Here is a 14,815-nt window from a genome sequence, read left to right as displayed (position 1 = left end):
CCAGCTGTTTCTGGAAACTAGTGCTGACCTTTATCCTGTTTGAAATGAATTCATTGTCCTGTTTGCTTCATATCTCAAAGGAAAGGCGGTAACAGGTCTTCTCACAGTTTTCTGACAGTTCATTGCTTCTCTGATGTTTGCAGAAAGAGTCAACTTCCTTTAAATAGAAAAAAAATAGAGGTGGGTGATTAGAACAATATAAAAACAGACAACACAGCAGAGATACCACAGGGCTAGGAAATTGTTCCTCTCCCCTGAACTACAGAAGTGGACAGGGGTGCCAACTTGAATAAAATATTTGGGGGGGAGCAACATAATCCATCACAAGTCATGACGCATGCATGCCATTTGGATGGCAGTGCCCATCAACTTGGGGCTGCCCTCTCAAATATTTTATTGGAGTGTGAAGGGACCTCAGCCCCTAGGAGTTGTCTCCTATGGAAGTGGATATTTTTTTAGTAGTTGCCATTTCGTGGTCGATAGCCCTCAAACCCCATAGCCCTACAGTCTGGGGAGTCTTCATTATGCACCCATCTGGACCTTGTGAAGCATCAACATTTAATGACCTGCCAGTTGTTTGTGATATAATTACAATGTGAGATACAGCTTACAAGCTCTGTCTGGTCATAAAGCACATGACTGGTGGGCTGCCTTCAGATTGGTGAGTCACACAATTTGTGTGTCCATACTGGGTAATCACTAGGGATGGGAAAATGTGTCAATTTTGATGTTTCCCAGTTTCTCATTTTCCCCCAAGTTTAAATTCTGTTCTCCAGATTTAGGCAAGTTTGTAGGGGAAAAGGTGTCAGTCTGTTAAATGCAGCATAGCATAGCGTTAATGTTAAAAAATGACAATATTGCAACACTGACTTTCAGACATTGTGTATGCAGCCATGATAGAAATATAATGGTGTTTATTTGGTATCCTGGGTTTAGCTGTTCTTTGTCCAATGTAGGAAACAGGGTGCTGAACTGCCTTTTCTCTGACCAAGCAGAACTCTTGTGTTCTCATGATCTGAGTAATTGTTGAGCATGTTTGTTATGGCTTTAGACATGACGGCCTGACAAGTCCCTGAGCTGGCTGCACCACTGTAGATCCATGTTCTTTGGGTTCCTAAGAGGTCTCTTGAGCTAGGGTGTTGTTGTCTTTCAACCTACCCCAGCTGTTTCCAGTTTGGCTCCCTTATTTGCGGAAGCAAAATTGGTGTGTTTAAAATTGGAAACAGAGAATTTCAGAAGGGCAGCTGTGCAGATTTAGGCAGCTGTGATACCATGTATGAAATAACCTTATTGAGTGGAGTGATGGTGTATCATACACAAAACCATAACTAGAGAGAAAAGCTTTATGTCCCTTTTCCTTTTTTAAAAAAAGAGGAAACTCCCTCTAGAACCAAGGGATCTTGTGACTTTGCTTTCTTTAAAAGTCTCTCTTGCTGTCACAGCCTGAGCCAGCTTTGCTTTGCTGGCATGCTTGCTTCTCCCCACTCCGATGCCCTTGCAAAAGTGTGGCTGTAACCACTGCTTCCTGAGAGGGTGTGTCTGTTTGGGAACAGGGATGTAATTACAGGGAGCGGTTGCTTGTCACACCGCAAGCAGGCTACAAGACCTTAAGGTCTGGAGCAGTCAGTTCATTATGCTTTCATCTCATTTCTCCCCCCCCCCATATAATTTCAAAAAGTGAAGTTGAATAACAACACCCCCTTTTCCCAAACAGTCTCATCTTCAGTTGCATTTTAACTGAATGCTTAAAAAAGGGCAGAAGAGAGCAGATTGTGTGCCAGCCAGGCTGAGAGAGGATCGTACAGTGTCTCTGTCAAGACATTTCTCTGTGTTGCTGTGCCTTCCTTCCTTCCATTTCCTCTTATGATGCATCCTTTGCTCCCATCAGATCTTATCACTCTAGGCAGAAATCTCTTCCTTTGGCAGCTGTTCAGCAGGTAGGTGAGTGGCTAGCAAGTGTGCTGCTTCAGCCTGCTCATCTGGTCTGAGCAGGTGTGTCTCCTCTTTCCTTGTCTCTCAGTGCTGTTGTGGACCAGAGTCTCCAGGCAAAACTGAATCAGCCTCCTTGAAGGAAGCAGCAGCTCCAGAGTTCTCCTCTAGTGTGAAGTTAGTGGAGAAAAGGAAGAGGACTGGAGACAATCTTGCTGGTGGGTTCTTAAGAGGACACTGTAAGGAGGGGAAGGGAGAGTGTTTACTTGAGACAGTGGTAATGTTCTCTCTGTAAACAGAGAGTTGGCTTGGGACCCAGTTGCCTAAAGGATCACCTCCTCCCACGCACACCTGTGTGGCCTCTCTGGATGCTCTCACCAAAGGACATGTGGCTGGTGGCAATTAGAGAAGAGGGTCTTTGCAGTGGTAGGACATGGCTGTGCAATTAACTTCCAAGACTAGCACTTATGGTGAAGACCTTTTCTAGTCTTCTAATCTTTTCTATCTTGAAACATTTTATAGTAATATTTGAAGATCTTTTGGGTGTTCTTGGAATTCTTAAGGTGTATGATATTTTGGTGTTCCTGGTTTTATTTGCTGCATATGGTTTTCTGCTCTCTTTTTTCATATCCTGCATTAGCATTGGAAGCTGCCTGGAGAACCTTTGGGTGACATATAAGCATTGGTTCTATCCAATGAAGTTCCCCTGTTTGTGCAAGGCATTTACACCATGGAATGTCCCTTCCCTCAATCATCTGGAACAGATTTGAGGATGTATAGGGAGAGCCTGGGGAAGGGAAGGGACATTCTGTTGTACAAGTGACTGTCCTTGCGCAAACAAGGTGACTTGGGTTAGATACAACATACTGTAATGAATGGAAATGGAAAAGAGAGAGAAACATCAAAAAGGTTCTCTGGTTAAGTGAACATCTGGGAAGGAACAGCTGGACCAGAAGAACCTATGCTCATGGACCCGGCATACTGTTTTGACACTTAAAATAGACTTTTCTACAACTTTGTAATATCTTTGACAATGAAAAATTGCTAATTTTACCATTGTGAGCACTCCTGACCTATTATTGCCTTTGCTGAAACTGTGGATGCTCCTTCTTGTTTTTAAAGTACCAATTTCCTTCCATCCCCATATTTAGAAAAAAAATTAATGAAGCTTTAATGGAACTGTTTAAAGGGTAAGTGGCTGCAAATTTTGTTTTGAATGTGCCCAGTCTAGCTTGGCTGTGGGTTTGTAGGAAATGGTTCTGGAATGATTTCCATGGTTGCTCAACCATTTGCTTACATGTAACACATGCTTTTGCTTGGCAAGGTAGAATATTATATCTGGCCTGTGGGCAAGATCCTTATCTCTCCTGTTGCCCATGGGCAAAGATTGGCAGCCCCACCTGTCAATCTGATGCTGACTGAATTTTACAAGGGCCATTCGAAATTAAACTATGCATGGTGTGTGGCACTTTGAAGGCCCAACAATCTATTGATCATTGGGGCTTCAAAGCACTGTGGAGGGCTCTCTGCAAGCCCTGACCATCTCCTGATTTGTCTGTGCTCCCAAAGAGCTACACAGGGTACTCTACACCGTGGTGCAGATCAGCTGGTTGATAGTACTTGCAACCCCCTTTTTAATAAGTAATGTCTTTGCATCTTATGTATGACAGGGGGGTGGGGCTTTCCCAAAACTCTCACCAACTCAATGGCAGACTAATTAGGCCCACATGGAAGAAGTTCTGCACTGCTGTTTTATGACAAATGAACAAAGTGCCTAAAAGGAATAAATGCTGTACCAACATCTGCCATATTAGGCATCTCAGGTGGATAGAGGTCTTTTTTTAAAATATGCCTGCTTTGTATCTTATCCTTTTGTTTTCCTTGATATTTCTGGAATATGTCCATTTTGAAAAGGAAGACAAATGCTTTCCAGCAGCATTATAGAGCTACAAAATGTGGTGGTACTCAATTCGTCTAGTTGTTTTTAAACTGATTTTCAAAATTTTAATTTACGAAGTGGTTTACAATAAACAACAAGGTGAAACAATAAGCAGGATCTTCTCCCCCCCCCCCACCAAAAAAGAGACTAAAAAGGCAAGAATCATGGAATAGGAAGGAACTCCAAGGGTCATCTAGTCCAACCCCCTGCAATGCAGGAATCTCAGCTACAGCATCCTCAACTAATGGCCACCCAACCTCTGCTTAAAACCTCCAAGGAAGGAGTCTACCACCCCCTGAGGGAGATGGTTCCACTGTCAAACAGCTCCTACTGTCAGAAATATTTTCTGTATATTTAGTTGGAATCTCTTTTCTTGTAACTTGAAGCTATTGGTTCGAGTCCTATCTTCTAGAGTAGGAGAAAACCAGCTTGTTCTGTCTTCCATGTGACAGCCCTTGGCTATTGTATCCCCTCTCAGTCTAATCTTGTGCAGGCTGAACATATCCAGCTCCTTCAAATGCTTCTTATAAGACTTTATTTCCAGATCCCATCATCTTGGTTGCCCTTCTCTGCACATGTTCCTGCAAGTCCCAAGTTCAACCCCCAGGTGGGGCTGGAAGAGAACTTTGTCTGAAAACCTGGAAAACCACTGCTGGTCAGTATAGACCAGGCATCCCCAACCTTCAGCCCTCCAGATGTTTTGGACTACAATTCCCATCATCCCTGACCTGTTAGCTAGGGATCATGGGAGTTGTAGGCCAAAACATCTGGAGGGCCACAAGTTGGGGATGCCTGGTATAGACAATGGCATGCTAGATGGACCCAGTGAACTGACTCAGGGGTCATCCAGACTTCCTTTTGTACTACGCTTTCCAGATACAGGTCTGTGATACAGTGGTAAAACACAGGTTTTCCTGGGGAGAGCACTGGGAGGGGGTAAAAAGCCCCACTCCACTCAGACATGGAGCTTTAAAGTCTGGACCTGTGCCTAGAATTGCAACACAAAAGTAAGTCTAGGTGAGTCCTCTGTATGAGACATACTGGAAGCCAAAGCAGTTGCTGGAGAGAAAAGGTATGTTAATTGAAGCTTTGGAACTTTCTTGAAGGGCAGTCCCACAAAGAGTGCATTGCAGTCATCTAATCCGTGTGTTATCAAGGTGTGATAACCTCAGTTTACCTCAGTTGTTTGGAGCATGAGTGATTCTGGCACATGTTCAGGGACTTCACTGCTCCATCCAGATCCAATGAAAAGGGAAATGGCATTGGAAATAATCAGCATACTGTTGGCTGGATATTTCAAACTATGTGACCTAGAGGAATCTCATGGGTGGGGAATATCAGGCTTGGGAACTGAAAGATAGGGCTGCAGTTTGGCTCTGAGCAATCCCACAGCCACAACCACAACCCTTGCTGGTCCGGCTTTACAACTTGTGCTTTTGTATGGCTGTGATGTGTCCTTGAATTCTGATAAGTCTTGCTGTTCTGGATAGAGAGGAGTGTGTGTTTAGGCTAGAAAGTAGCCTAAAATTCACATTTGTTTCTCTGTCCACATTTGCTTCTGCTCTTCACTGGCATCTAGACTTAGGAAGGTGGCCCTCAAGCTGACCAATAGGCTTCATAGTAGACAAAATGGTACCCTGAGGAGGACCAAAGACAACTCCAATAGGGTGTCAACATAGCTTCCCAGTGCTGCCTTCTGAAACTTACTGTCCCATGAAGAACTAGAGTTGCTATAAAGCCGTGCCCTTCAGCCATATCTCCAAGTGATTTCAAGGGACCCTAGAGTTATCAGACCGCCTAAATCTCTTGGGAGGTGCAGGAGAGATCACAGTTCTCTGGATTGAAGTAGCAATTGTACGCTAACACTAAGGAAGACTGACTGGGTGGGGGAAAGCCTTGACTCGGTTGGTAATGGACCACCAGGGAACTGGAGGGATGGCAGCCGTGTTAATTTTGTGTAAAGTTCTTAAGCTTCAGACTATTACCAAGCCAACTTTTCAGTACAGCAACCTTGCTTTCCCGTGTGTCTTGTGCTCTCAGTCTTCCCCTCTCTCTCAAGTAGTAACCTGAGCAGGCTTTAGTATACTGAGTGTGGAAATAAATATTGTACCTTCCCTCTTTGTTTACCTCCCATGTATATTGGAGAGGATTAGTGAAGTATTAAGGTTAATATCTGTGAAGAGTTTTGTAGACCAAAAGTGCCACATAATTGTTGAGTGTGATTAGTGAAATTTCTTCATTCAAACCTGTTCTCCTGGATTGTCCAATCCAATATATACTTGATACCTTGCCTTTTGGTTAAAGGCCACTGTACTGGAAGAAGAGAACTGGATGCAGTGTGAGTTTGTCTTATTCCATCCCACCCCCGCTGTGGTCGGTGCTTGTTGTGAAAAGTAGGGGAAAGGGTTTACTGTCCTGACGTCTGGCAGTAGGTTTTGATCTCTGGAGACTATTAAGCCACTCAGGCATTTAAGTCTCTGCAACTTGCCTTTTTTTGTCCCTACTGAGGCTGATGAAAGATCAACGGACTCTTGGAGAACTGGGCAGTCTTGTGGTGCCCTAGGTTGCTATAGGGTTGCTACAGCAACCTAATTTCTCTGTGAATAAGGGCTCGGCAAGCTTTTCTGCAACTCTACAACTCCTTTTGGCAGGGCTACTGAGAGAGAGAAGTTCATTATTCATCCAGGTTTGTTGGCATCTTCAGGCAAAGATGGTGCAGGCCCTCAACTAATGGATAAGCTTTGTAGTGGTCTTAGATGCCAAGGGGCTATGTGGACTGGGAGATAGGTGTCAAAACTCATTTAGAAAGCTAAATTTCTAATGAAAGGAAACTTCACATGTGAGGACTCCTAAGAGAAAATGTTAACTTGTGTGCATGTGAACGTACATATAACTTTATGTGCTCCTCTTGATACTTGGGAATAGGTGTATTTTTTATGTCAAAATATTGTTTGGATTTGGGCCTGAAGGTAATCATGTATGCATTAATGTTTTTTAAATTACTCTAAGAGGTCAACAAGTGTCGATAGATGCATTCAAATTCTAAGTTTTAATTTGTTTCTAATGTTTCTAATCCGATTGAGCTAAATGACTTCATCTAATTAATTTCTAAAGCTAATGAGTGTATGAACAAGTGGCAGTCTTTTCTATCTCTGTGAATCTGTGATGCTGCAATTCTAAACATGCCTGCTACAAAGTTAGGACCATTTTGAAATCTATGATTGAGCAATGCAAAGTTTCCCCCTTGTTTCTAGTTTTATTCTCTCTCCAGCCTTTCTTCCTTATAACTACATAGTAAATTTAAAACATGTAATTTGAACGATGCAGCTAGATTACCATCTTAAAAAGCGTTTTCACTCACAGGAAAGCGTAAAACTAGGGAGGGCAGAGTCAATCCCTTGTATTCAATATTTCTTTTGCATATGGGAGGGTCACTGCAGGAAAACAATGACCTGGAAATATTTTAGGCATATTGCAGTGGGATTTTTTAAAATAAAGGAACTATGCAAAGTAAAGTAGAATCTGACTGGAGAGAAATGACTTTGTATGTATGGCCTATCCTCTTGTGGACTCTTACGGGTTTTCAACATTGTGCTTTCCAGTTGCTGTGGACTACCAGCCCCATAATCTTTGAACATGCTGGTTGTGGCCAATGGGACTTAGAGTCCAGCAACTTCTGGTGGGCCACCACAATGGCTACATCTGCTCAAAGGGTTCTTCCAGCGTCAACACTTCTTATTCTTGTAGGTGTTTCTCTTTTCCCCCAGTGTGTTTCTATCCAATGATGGTTTTCGTTACAGATAAGTGCCCAAGTTAAGACACCTGATGTGCTGATATTGTCACACGCACCCAACTTTGTGCCACAACCTATTCTTTCCAAATAGTTTCCATTTCCTTGGAATCAAAGAGGTTAAGTAGGAGAGAGGTCAGCATAAAGAGAGTGCCCTTTCCTGCCTTGCATAAGCAGAAGTGCTTTCTCTAAGACAAAACCTCAACCCCTCCTGAAGCCATGGGGAAGGTAGCTGCACCTTTATCTGCCTGCGAAAGGGCAGCAAAATCTGCACACAACACTCCTTGCAGGTGGGTGGAGGATCCAAAGACAGGGAGCCACCACAAAGGAAGCCTGTCCATGTTAGGGTAGCCAAATCTGTAAATTTTGGTTTCTCACTTTTCCAATCTTAAATCCAATTCTCCATAATTCTGCAACATTTGGTGATACATCTTTTAAAATCCTTGTGAATACCTCTGGTTACAAATGGGATCTGTTCCAGAGGTCTGGCCTCATCCCAAGGAATTCGCAACTAGATGACCGCTTCTGCACATGCATGTGGAGCGTAAAGCACTTCTGCACATGCGCGCCTGCGAAACCCAGAAAAATACTTCTGGGTTTGTCGTGTTCGCATCCCAAAGTTTATGTATCCAGAGGGATCTTAACTCATGGGCAAGTCGATACGAAAGGAAGTGCTCCTTCAGATATTTAGGTCCCAAGATGTTGCAGGTTTTATATATCCATATCAGACCTTGACTTGGGCTTTGAAATAATTTGGCAGCAGGTGCAGTTTGTTCAATGCCAATAGTATGTCTGAGTTTGAACAGTTGTGCCCACTAGGATGCATTTTGCACAAACTGGATAGCCTTCAAGGCACACAAACTATGTTGCACTGCGTAGCAACTCACGTGCCATTTGCCAGCCCAGGTGACTTCAAGAAGCTGGTTTTCTCCCTCAACTCCTAGAAACGTTCACCATTCCGCCCCCCATTGCTACCGTGCTTTTTAAAAACATTCTTTTCTGTCCAAAACTTTTTAAAATGGGGGAATCTCATTTTCTCCAGAATGGAAGCCTGTGCTGTCATGTTCAAACTTTCTGTGGGGGGCAAAAGCATGTGACTAGCTAAATTAACTGAGCAGCCAGATGGATATATGCACAGAGAGACAATAGCTTATTTCCTTTTTGGCTCTTTCACTCTGGAGGAATTTGATTACATTTCTGTGGCAAAAGAAGGAGTTGAGATAGCACCGTGGTTGCCTGCAGGATGCTCTGTTTAGCTAGCAAAACAATGGCCTTACACAAATGTTTACAAAGCTCCAGAAACTGTCTGAAAGGAACATGAAAGTGGAACATCTTACTATACTGTGTGAGAGGGAAGCAGCCTTGGGTGTGACGCTTCTTACAGGGACAACTGGTCTGCTTTAGGAGTTTCCCTTCTCTCACCCTGGCCCTTGCCTTACTTGGATCACCAATGCAGCCCCCTCCTTGCAAAAAGCAACACTGTCAGTAAAGCTTTTTTCGCTGGTATAAATAGCCATTAAATGGCAATGCACGTTCAGAGCATCTTCTGGCAATAAATGGAGAAGTCAAATCAGCCATCTCCCCCATGAGTTAATGGATTTTATTTTTGTCTTTAGTGAGGATATGCATTTGTTCTATTGACAAAGTTTCTCTCAAACTCCTTTACAAGGAGGGGTCTCCTCTCTCTAGAGGTAAGGAGTTTCTTATGCTGGTGTTTAGAAGTTGTTTAAACATATTCAGTATTTGTGGCAACTTCTAGGATATTTCATATATTGGAAAAATTGTTTCTCTGCATTATTTGGAAGGCATCTGGCTATTTAAGCAGCTTCGGTAGGCTTGTTCTATCTGTTTATCCTTGGTTCCTTTATGATTTTAGACAATTGGAGAAATACAGTTAAAGACTCCCCCACCTTCTGTGCCTCAGGGAATTCTTCTCTGAGTTTGGATTATTCCCTGAATACTCAAGAAATGCTTGGCAATTTTATTTGAGTACTTGTATTTAATATCCTGGGATATTTGGGTTCAGTTTTGGGCAGCTTATGTGTACTGGCATTTTGTTACTGACCATTTGGCAACTGAGAGATCATATTTGTTTGCTAAAGCAAGATATGCCCAGAAGTCTGGAGCTCTTTGATTTTGAATCCAAAACTTGAATGGAAGGATTGGAAACTCTTTTGTTGTTGCTCAGAATTTGGAACCTTTCTAAATACTCCATTTAGTGCTGCTGTAATTTTCACATATAAAATGGCAACACCTTAACTTGTTTATATTTAACTTATTATAAGAAAAACAAATAAATTCAAGGTGCATACAGATATCATTTTAGCCCTTTGTTGCTGCCTGGTGTACTTGGGTTTCTCAGGTGCAAAGGAGGACAGGGTTTGTAGGAACAGAGGAAGCTGCCTCCTAAGGAGCCAGACCTTTGGTCCACGCAACCCCATATTTCATACACTGACTGGCAGCAGGTCTCCTACCTAGGGCTGGAAGATATGCTAGGTATTTAATCTGTGACCTTCTGTGTGCAAAGCATGCATACTGCCACTAAGCTATAGATCTACTCAAAGAATAGATAGGTGTCACTTGTCAAAAGGGGTGGGCGCCAGCTGTACGATTCTTTTAGCCGTACAGGAGTCCTCATCTAATCAGACCCTACAAGGCTTCAATTTCCAAGTGTACCTATTAAATAGAGCCAAAGGACAGAGAAGGTGTCCCTGAAATTCTACCAAGGATGTCTGCAGCATGTCACTAATGAGGGGAGAGATGACTGCAGCTTCTTGAGTAAAACTAATGCATAAATATTGTGGAACATGAGGTTTGCACAAGCCTTCTGCAATATGCTCTCTGGCTCAAATGATTGGCAGGGACCCCATAGTGCTGTGGCAGCTAAATGAATATCTGTCCAGATAGAAAATCATGTAGGATTCTCTGGACTTTGTCACAAGAATTCTGTATGGAAATACAGAGACTGTACTGAAAGCTTCCTTACTTGCTTTCCTTACTTTTCTGTAAGATCTTCTGAAACCTTCCAAGGTTTGCATACTTGTGAGTTTTACCCCAGTGGTTGTCTATTTTTTGAATTGTTTCTTTAATCTCCTTGTAACAGTAATCTGTGTTGTCAGTAGCTCAATCACTAATGGTCTCTTATTGACCCTCAACTGCAGTTATCAATAACCTTGTTACTATCTGAATACATTGAACTATTGTGAAACATTAATCAACATTGTGTAACTTGAAGGATGAGTCTCGACTGGCTGTTTTTTTACAGTTACAGTGGTGGATAGAACTTTCAGTAGTTGGCAGACTTTGCTAAATAGCTTGTTGCAAAAACTTGACAGTAGTTCAGAGCAGGCTGCCCTGAATTATGTAGCTGAAAAGAAGGTTATCTGCTAGCACTAATATGTTTTTCAAGAGGTGGTTTGCCAGTATATTACCATGCAGGTTCAGGAGAGTGTTGGGTAGACAAATATGGAAAAGGTGTTTCCTTCTCCTGAAGTTAGGATGACCTTTTTTAAAAAATGAACAGTGGATAGAGACTTCTTTCCCTAATCTATCAAATTGCTGCTTAAGCATCTCACAGCATGGACCCCAATAAGTAGTTATTATTAGGTGTGCACTTATAAGGAGGAGAACGGAGATCACACCTGCTGTACCTAACTTTTACATGATGATCCAACGGGGGCCTTGTGCACATATAAGTGTGGGTTCACCCACTGAGCAACTGGATGAACACTTCATTCACATGTTTGGGTGACTGCATGGAGGTCAACACTGAGGGGGGGGGGCTCTCCTCTCCTTTCTCCATATTCCCACTTCACAAGAGGTCCTTAAAGTGACTTGTCTGTTGCCTGTGTTGGAATTGCTGGATGCAGCTGGGGTCCCATCTGCACTACGCTGTCATCAGTGGTTTGATTGCACTGGGTATGGAACTTTGGGGTGCCACAGGGGGTGCTACAACTATGATGTAGCAAGGAAGGTGAGAGGCAGACGGGGCCCCCAAATTATGGCACCACATAGGGCGCTGTTGAAATTTGAGACCCCCACAGTCTGCCACTGCTGTTTTGAGTCTAGGAGAGTGGTTAGGCTGCACGCCTGAGACTGCCTTCTAAATCCAGCGTCTAGTCATTAAGATAACAAAGGGTGTGGCACAGAAGGGGCACCTGACCTGCCTGTAGTACATGTGCAAAGGGTCTAGAAGTCTTGGTGGACCACAAGCTGAACATGAGTCATCAGTGTGATGCAGCAGCGGAAAAAAAAAAAGCTAATGCTATTCTAGGCTGTATTAACAGAAGTATAGTGTCCAGATCAAGGAAAGTAATAGTACCATTCTTTTCTGCCCTGGTCAGACCACACCTGAAATACTGTGCCCAGTTCTGGGCACCACAATTTAAGAAGGATGTGTGCAGAGAAGGGCAACCAAGATGATCAAGGGTCTGGAAACCAAGCCTTATGAGGAACAGTTGAAGGAGCCGGGCATGTTTAGCCTGGAAAAGAGGAGACCGAGAGGAGATATGATAGCCATCTTCAAATATCTCAAGGGCTATCACATGGAAGAGAGAACAAGCTTGTTTCTTGCTGTTCTGGAGACTAGGAACAGAACCAGTGGCATCAAGTTACAAGAATGGAAATTCTGACTAAACATCAGGAATAAGTTTCTGACAGTATAACCTGTTTGACAGTGGAGCTGACTACTCCCACAAGAGGTGGTGGACTCTCTTTCCTTGGAGGTTTTTAAGCAGAGGTCAGATGGCCATCTGCCATGGATGTTTTAATTGAGATTCCTGTGTTGCAGGGTCTTGCACTGCATAACCCTCAGGGTCGCTTCCAACTCTATAATTCTATGTTTCTATGATTCTATCATAAACATCTTTGTAGAATTATGTCCCTGCATCTCAAGCTACACAAGTACAGTTTGGAGTGTATATAATCATAATCTCCAGTGCGGCATTTGAATCTTGAAATTAACTTTTAAAATAGATTTTAACTCCTGTGACTCTGCAGCAGACATTTTGGTGCTCTGGTCTTGCCAGGAAGCAACATTACACCTGTGGAAAAAACTCTCAGCTGTAATCTTGAAAATTAGCATGCAGATATCTGCTTCTGTGTGTTCCTGTATGAACTGACCCAGACCCTGAACTCATAATCTGAGGCCCTTCTTAGTGTGCTCTTTCCGTGAGATGTCCTGGGGGGGGGGGCAACAAGAGAATGGGCCTTTTCTGCAGTGGCTTCCTGCTTGTGGAATCCTCTCCCCAGGGAGGCTCAGCTGGTGCCTTTGTGACATATCTTTAGGCATTCCTCTCCTACCAGGCCTTTGGCTTATTCAACAATCTATGGTGTTCTAAACCATATTTTTATTGTTGGGCATTGCTTTGTTTGTTATTTCTTTATACTGTGGTCCTTGGATGAATGGTTGTGTATAAATTTGTTGTTGTTGTTGTTTAGTCATGTCCAACTCTTCGTGACCCCATGGACCAGAGCACGCCAGGCACTCCTGTCTTCCACTGCCTCCCGCAGTTTGGTCAAACTCACGCTGGTAGCTTCGAGAACACTGTCCAACCATCTCATCCTCTGTCGTCCCCTTCTCCTTGTGCCCTCCATCTTTCCCAACATCAGGGTCTTTTCCAGGGAGTCTTCTCTTCTCATGAGATGGCCAAAGTATTGGAGCCTCAGCTTCAGAATCTGTCCTTCCAGTGAGCACTCAGGGCTGATTTCCTTAAGAATGAATAGGTTTGATCTTCTTGCAGTCCATGGGACTCTCAAGAGTCTCCTCCAGCACCAAGTCTCCTCCAGCACCATGTATAAATTTAATAAATAATTAATACAGACCTGCTGAAGAATGCAGCAATTGATGTGTGTGCAGGTTATGCTGCCATAGTTCAAATTGGAGCTTTAAATGCTTTATTAAGCATGGTGCCTTTTCAGTGTTGTTGGTCTCCCATGTTCAGCCGCAGGTTCAGTGTTGAGTAACCACAGGTGAACCTGGCCCCCTAAGACCAATCTTTTGATCCATTTTTTTGACGCTTGCTCCAGTTTTGGGTACAGAGTTTCCTGTGTGGAGAGAGGGCTTAGTACTAAGTAGTCAACAATCGGCACATGAGTATGCATGAGTATTTGCTGTGCTTGAGTACTTACTTTTCTGTGTTGCGAAATGTAATAATACAAGCAAAAGGGTGCATAACTGAATTCTCTGCTACAACCTGCAAGAAAACGATTGTGTGTGTGTGCAACAATTTTTTTTAATGGTTAGATTGATGTGAGTGTGTTGGGTGATATCTCCAGCTGTTGCTCATACTGTACTTTGTACTTTGATCTCTTTTGAAAGCTCATTTAGGACCTTGCTGTGTTAGAGGCTGCTGCTGCTGCTGAGAGGGTGCATGTGTTCCTGGACGACAAAGTTGTAAGAGCTCCCAGAGGTGGAAGAAATTGCAGACCAGAAGGATGGGCGGTTTGCTGAACTGTGGTTTGCTGAGTGGAGCAGTCATTGGAGCAATTCTAGCCATCCTTGGAGGTGCCTTGATACCACTTGGAAACTATTTTGTTGAGAAGACAGTAAGAAAGGTAATGAGCTTCTATAAATCCTGTACGTTTTGCTATTGTTTTAATGCCCTCCTTGGTCTCCTTATTACAGTGCCATCCCCCAAACACACCTAAAACAAAATTGGGTTTACGTGTGAAAAGAGTAAACCCTGTTCCAATACTGAAAATGAATTCCAGGATTGAGATACATGCAGAAGTGTCCCAATCCTATGCCCTTGTTATGCATTCTGCTTTAGCTTGTGGACTTTGGGTTTCCAGCTTGAAGTCCTCCCATCTTTCCGATCCAGTGATGGGTTTTTTTTTTGGGGGGGGGGGCGGTGTCTTGTAATGACAGCCAATGTAACTTGTGATATTCAGATAAAGGAACTTTCCCCAAATCTATCTACACCTATGAATGAGGGAGGGAGGGAGGGAAAGAATACAATTACTTGCTTCCTTTTAAATGACTTCAGCACTCTATTTGTGGAGAGGGTAGAGGGTAGAGGGTTGGGAGACCATTTTACCAAATCTATTCAGGTAAAGGAGAAATTCAACAGTTCCTTGCAAGTGGAGCCCACCATGTAGTGTCATTCTGTTGTTTTTTTTTAATAAGATTTTTATTAAGATTTTTACATTACAAAAAA

At 43.1% G+C, this 14,815-nt stretch overlaps 1 protein-coding gene across 7 annotated transcripts in view; it reads left to right on the top strand.

Moving 5' to 3' along the window:
* The window catches only part of CD36 (CD36 molecule (CD36 blood group)), a 68,698-nt gene that overhangs the window by 20,704 nt on the left and 33,179 nt on the right, over positions 1–14,815 (top strand). For 3 of the 7 annotated variants that reach the window (XM_083575253.1, XM_083575255.1, XM_083575254.1), the window contains exon 2: positions 13,978–14,213. In XM_083575253.1, coding sequence (XP_083431379.1) covers positions 14,094–14,213 — 120 coding nt within the window. In that variant the 5' untranslated portion in view covers positions 13,978–14,093. Of the gene's footprint in view, positions 1–1,717; positions 1,938–1,992; positions 2,148–8,776; positions 10,909–11,006; positions 14,214–14,815 lie in introns of those variants that run through there. The other 4 variants (XM_083575252.1, XM_083575251.1, XM_083575256.1 and 1 more) reach the window with 4 other exon arrangements.

This window comes from Podarcis filfolensis, assembly GCF_964270895.1.
Source record: "Podarcis filfolensis genome assembly, chromosome: 10".
NCBI lineage: Eukaryota > Metazoa > Chordata > Lepidosauria > Squamata > Lacertidae > Podarcis > Podarcis filfolensis.
The sequence above is the reverse complement of the archived record's forward strand: the minus strand, read 5'-3'. Positions and strand labels throughout refer to the sequence as shown.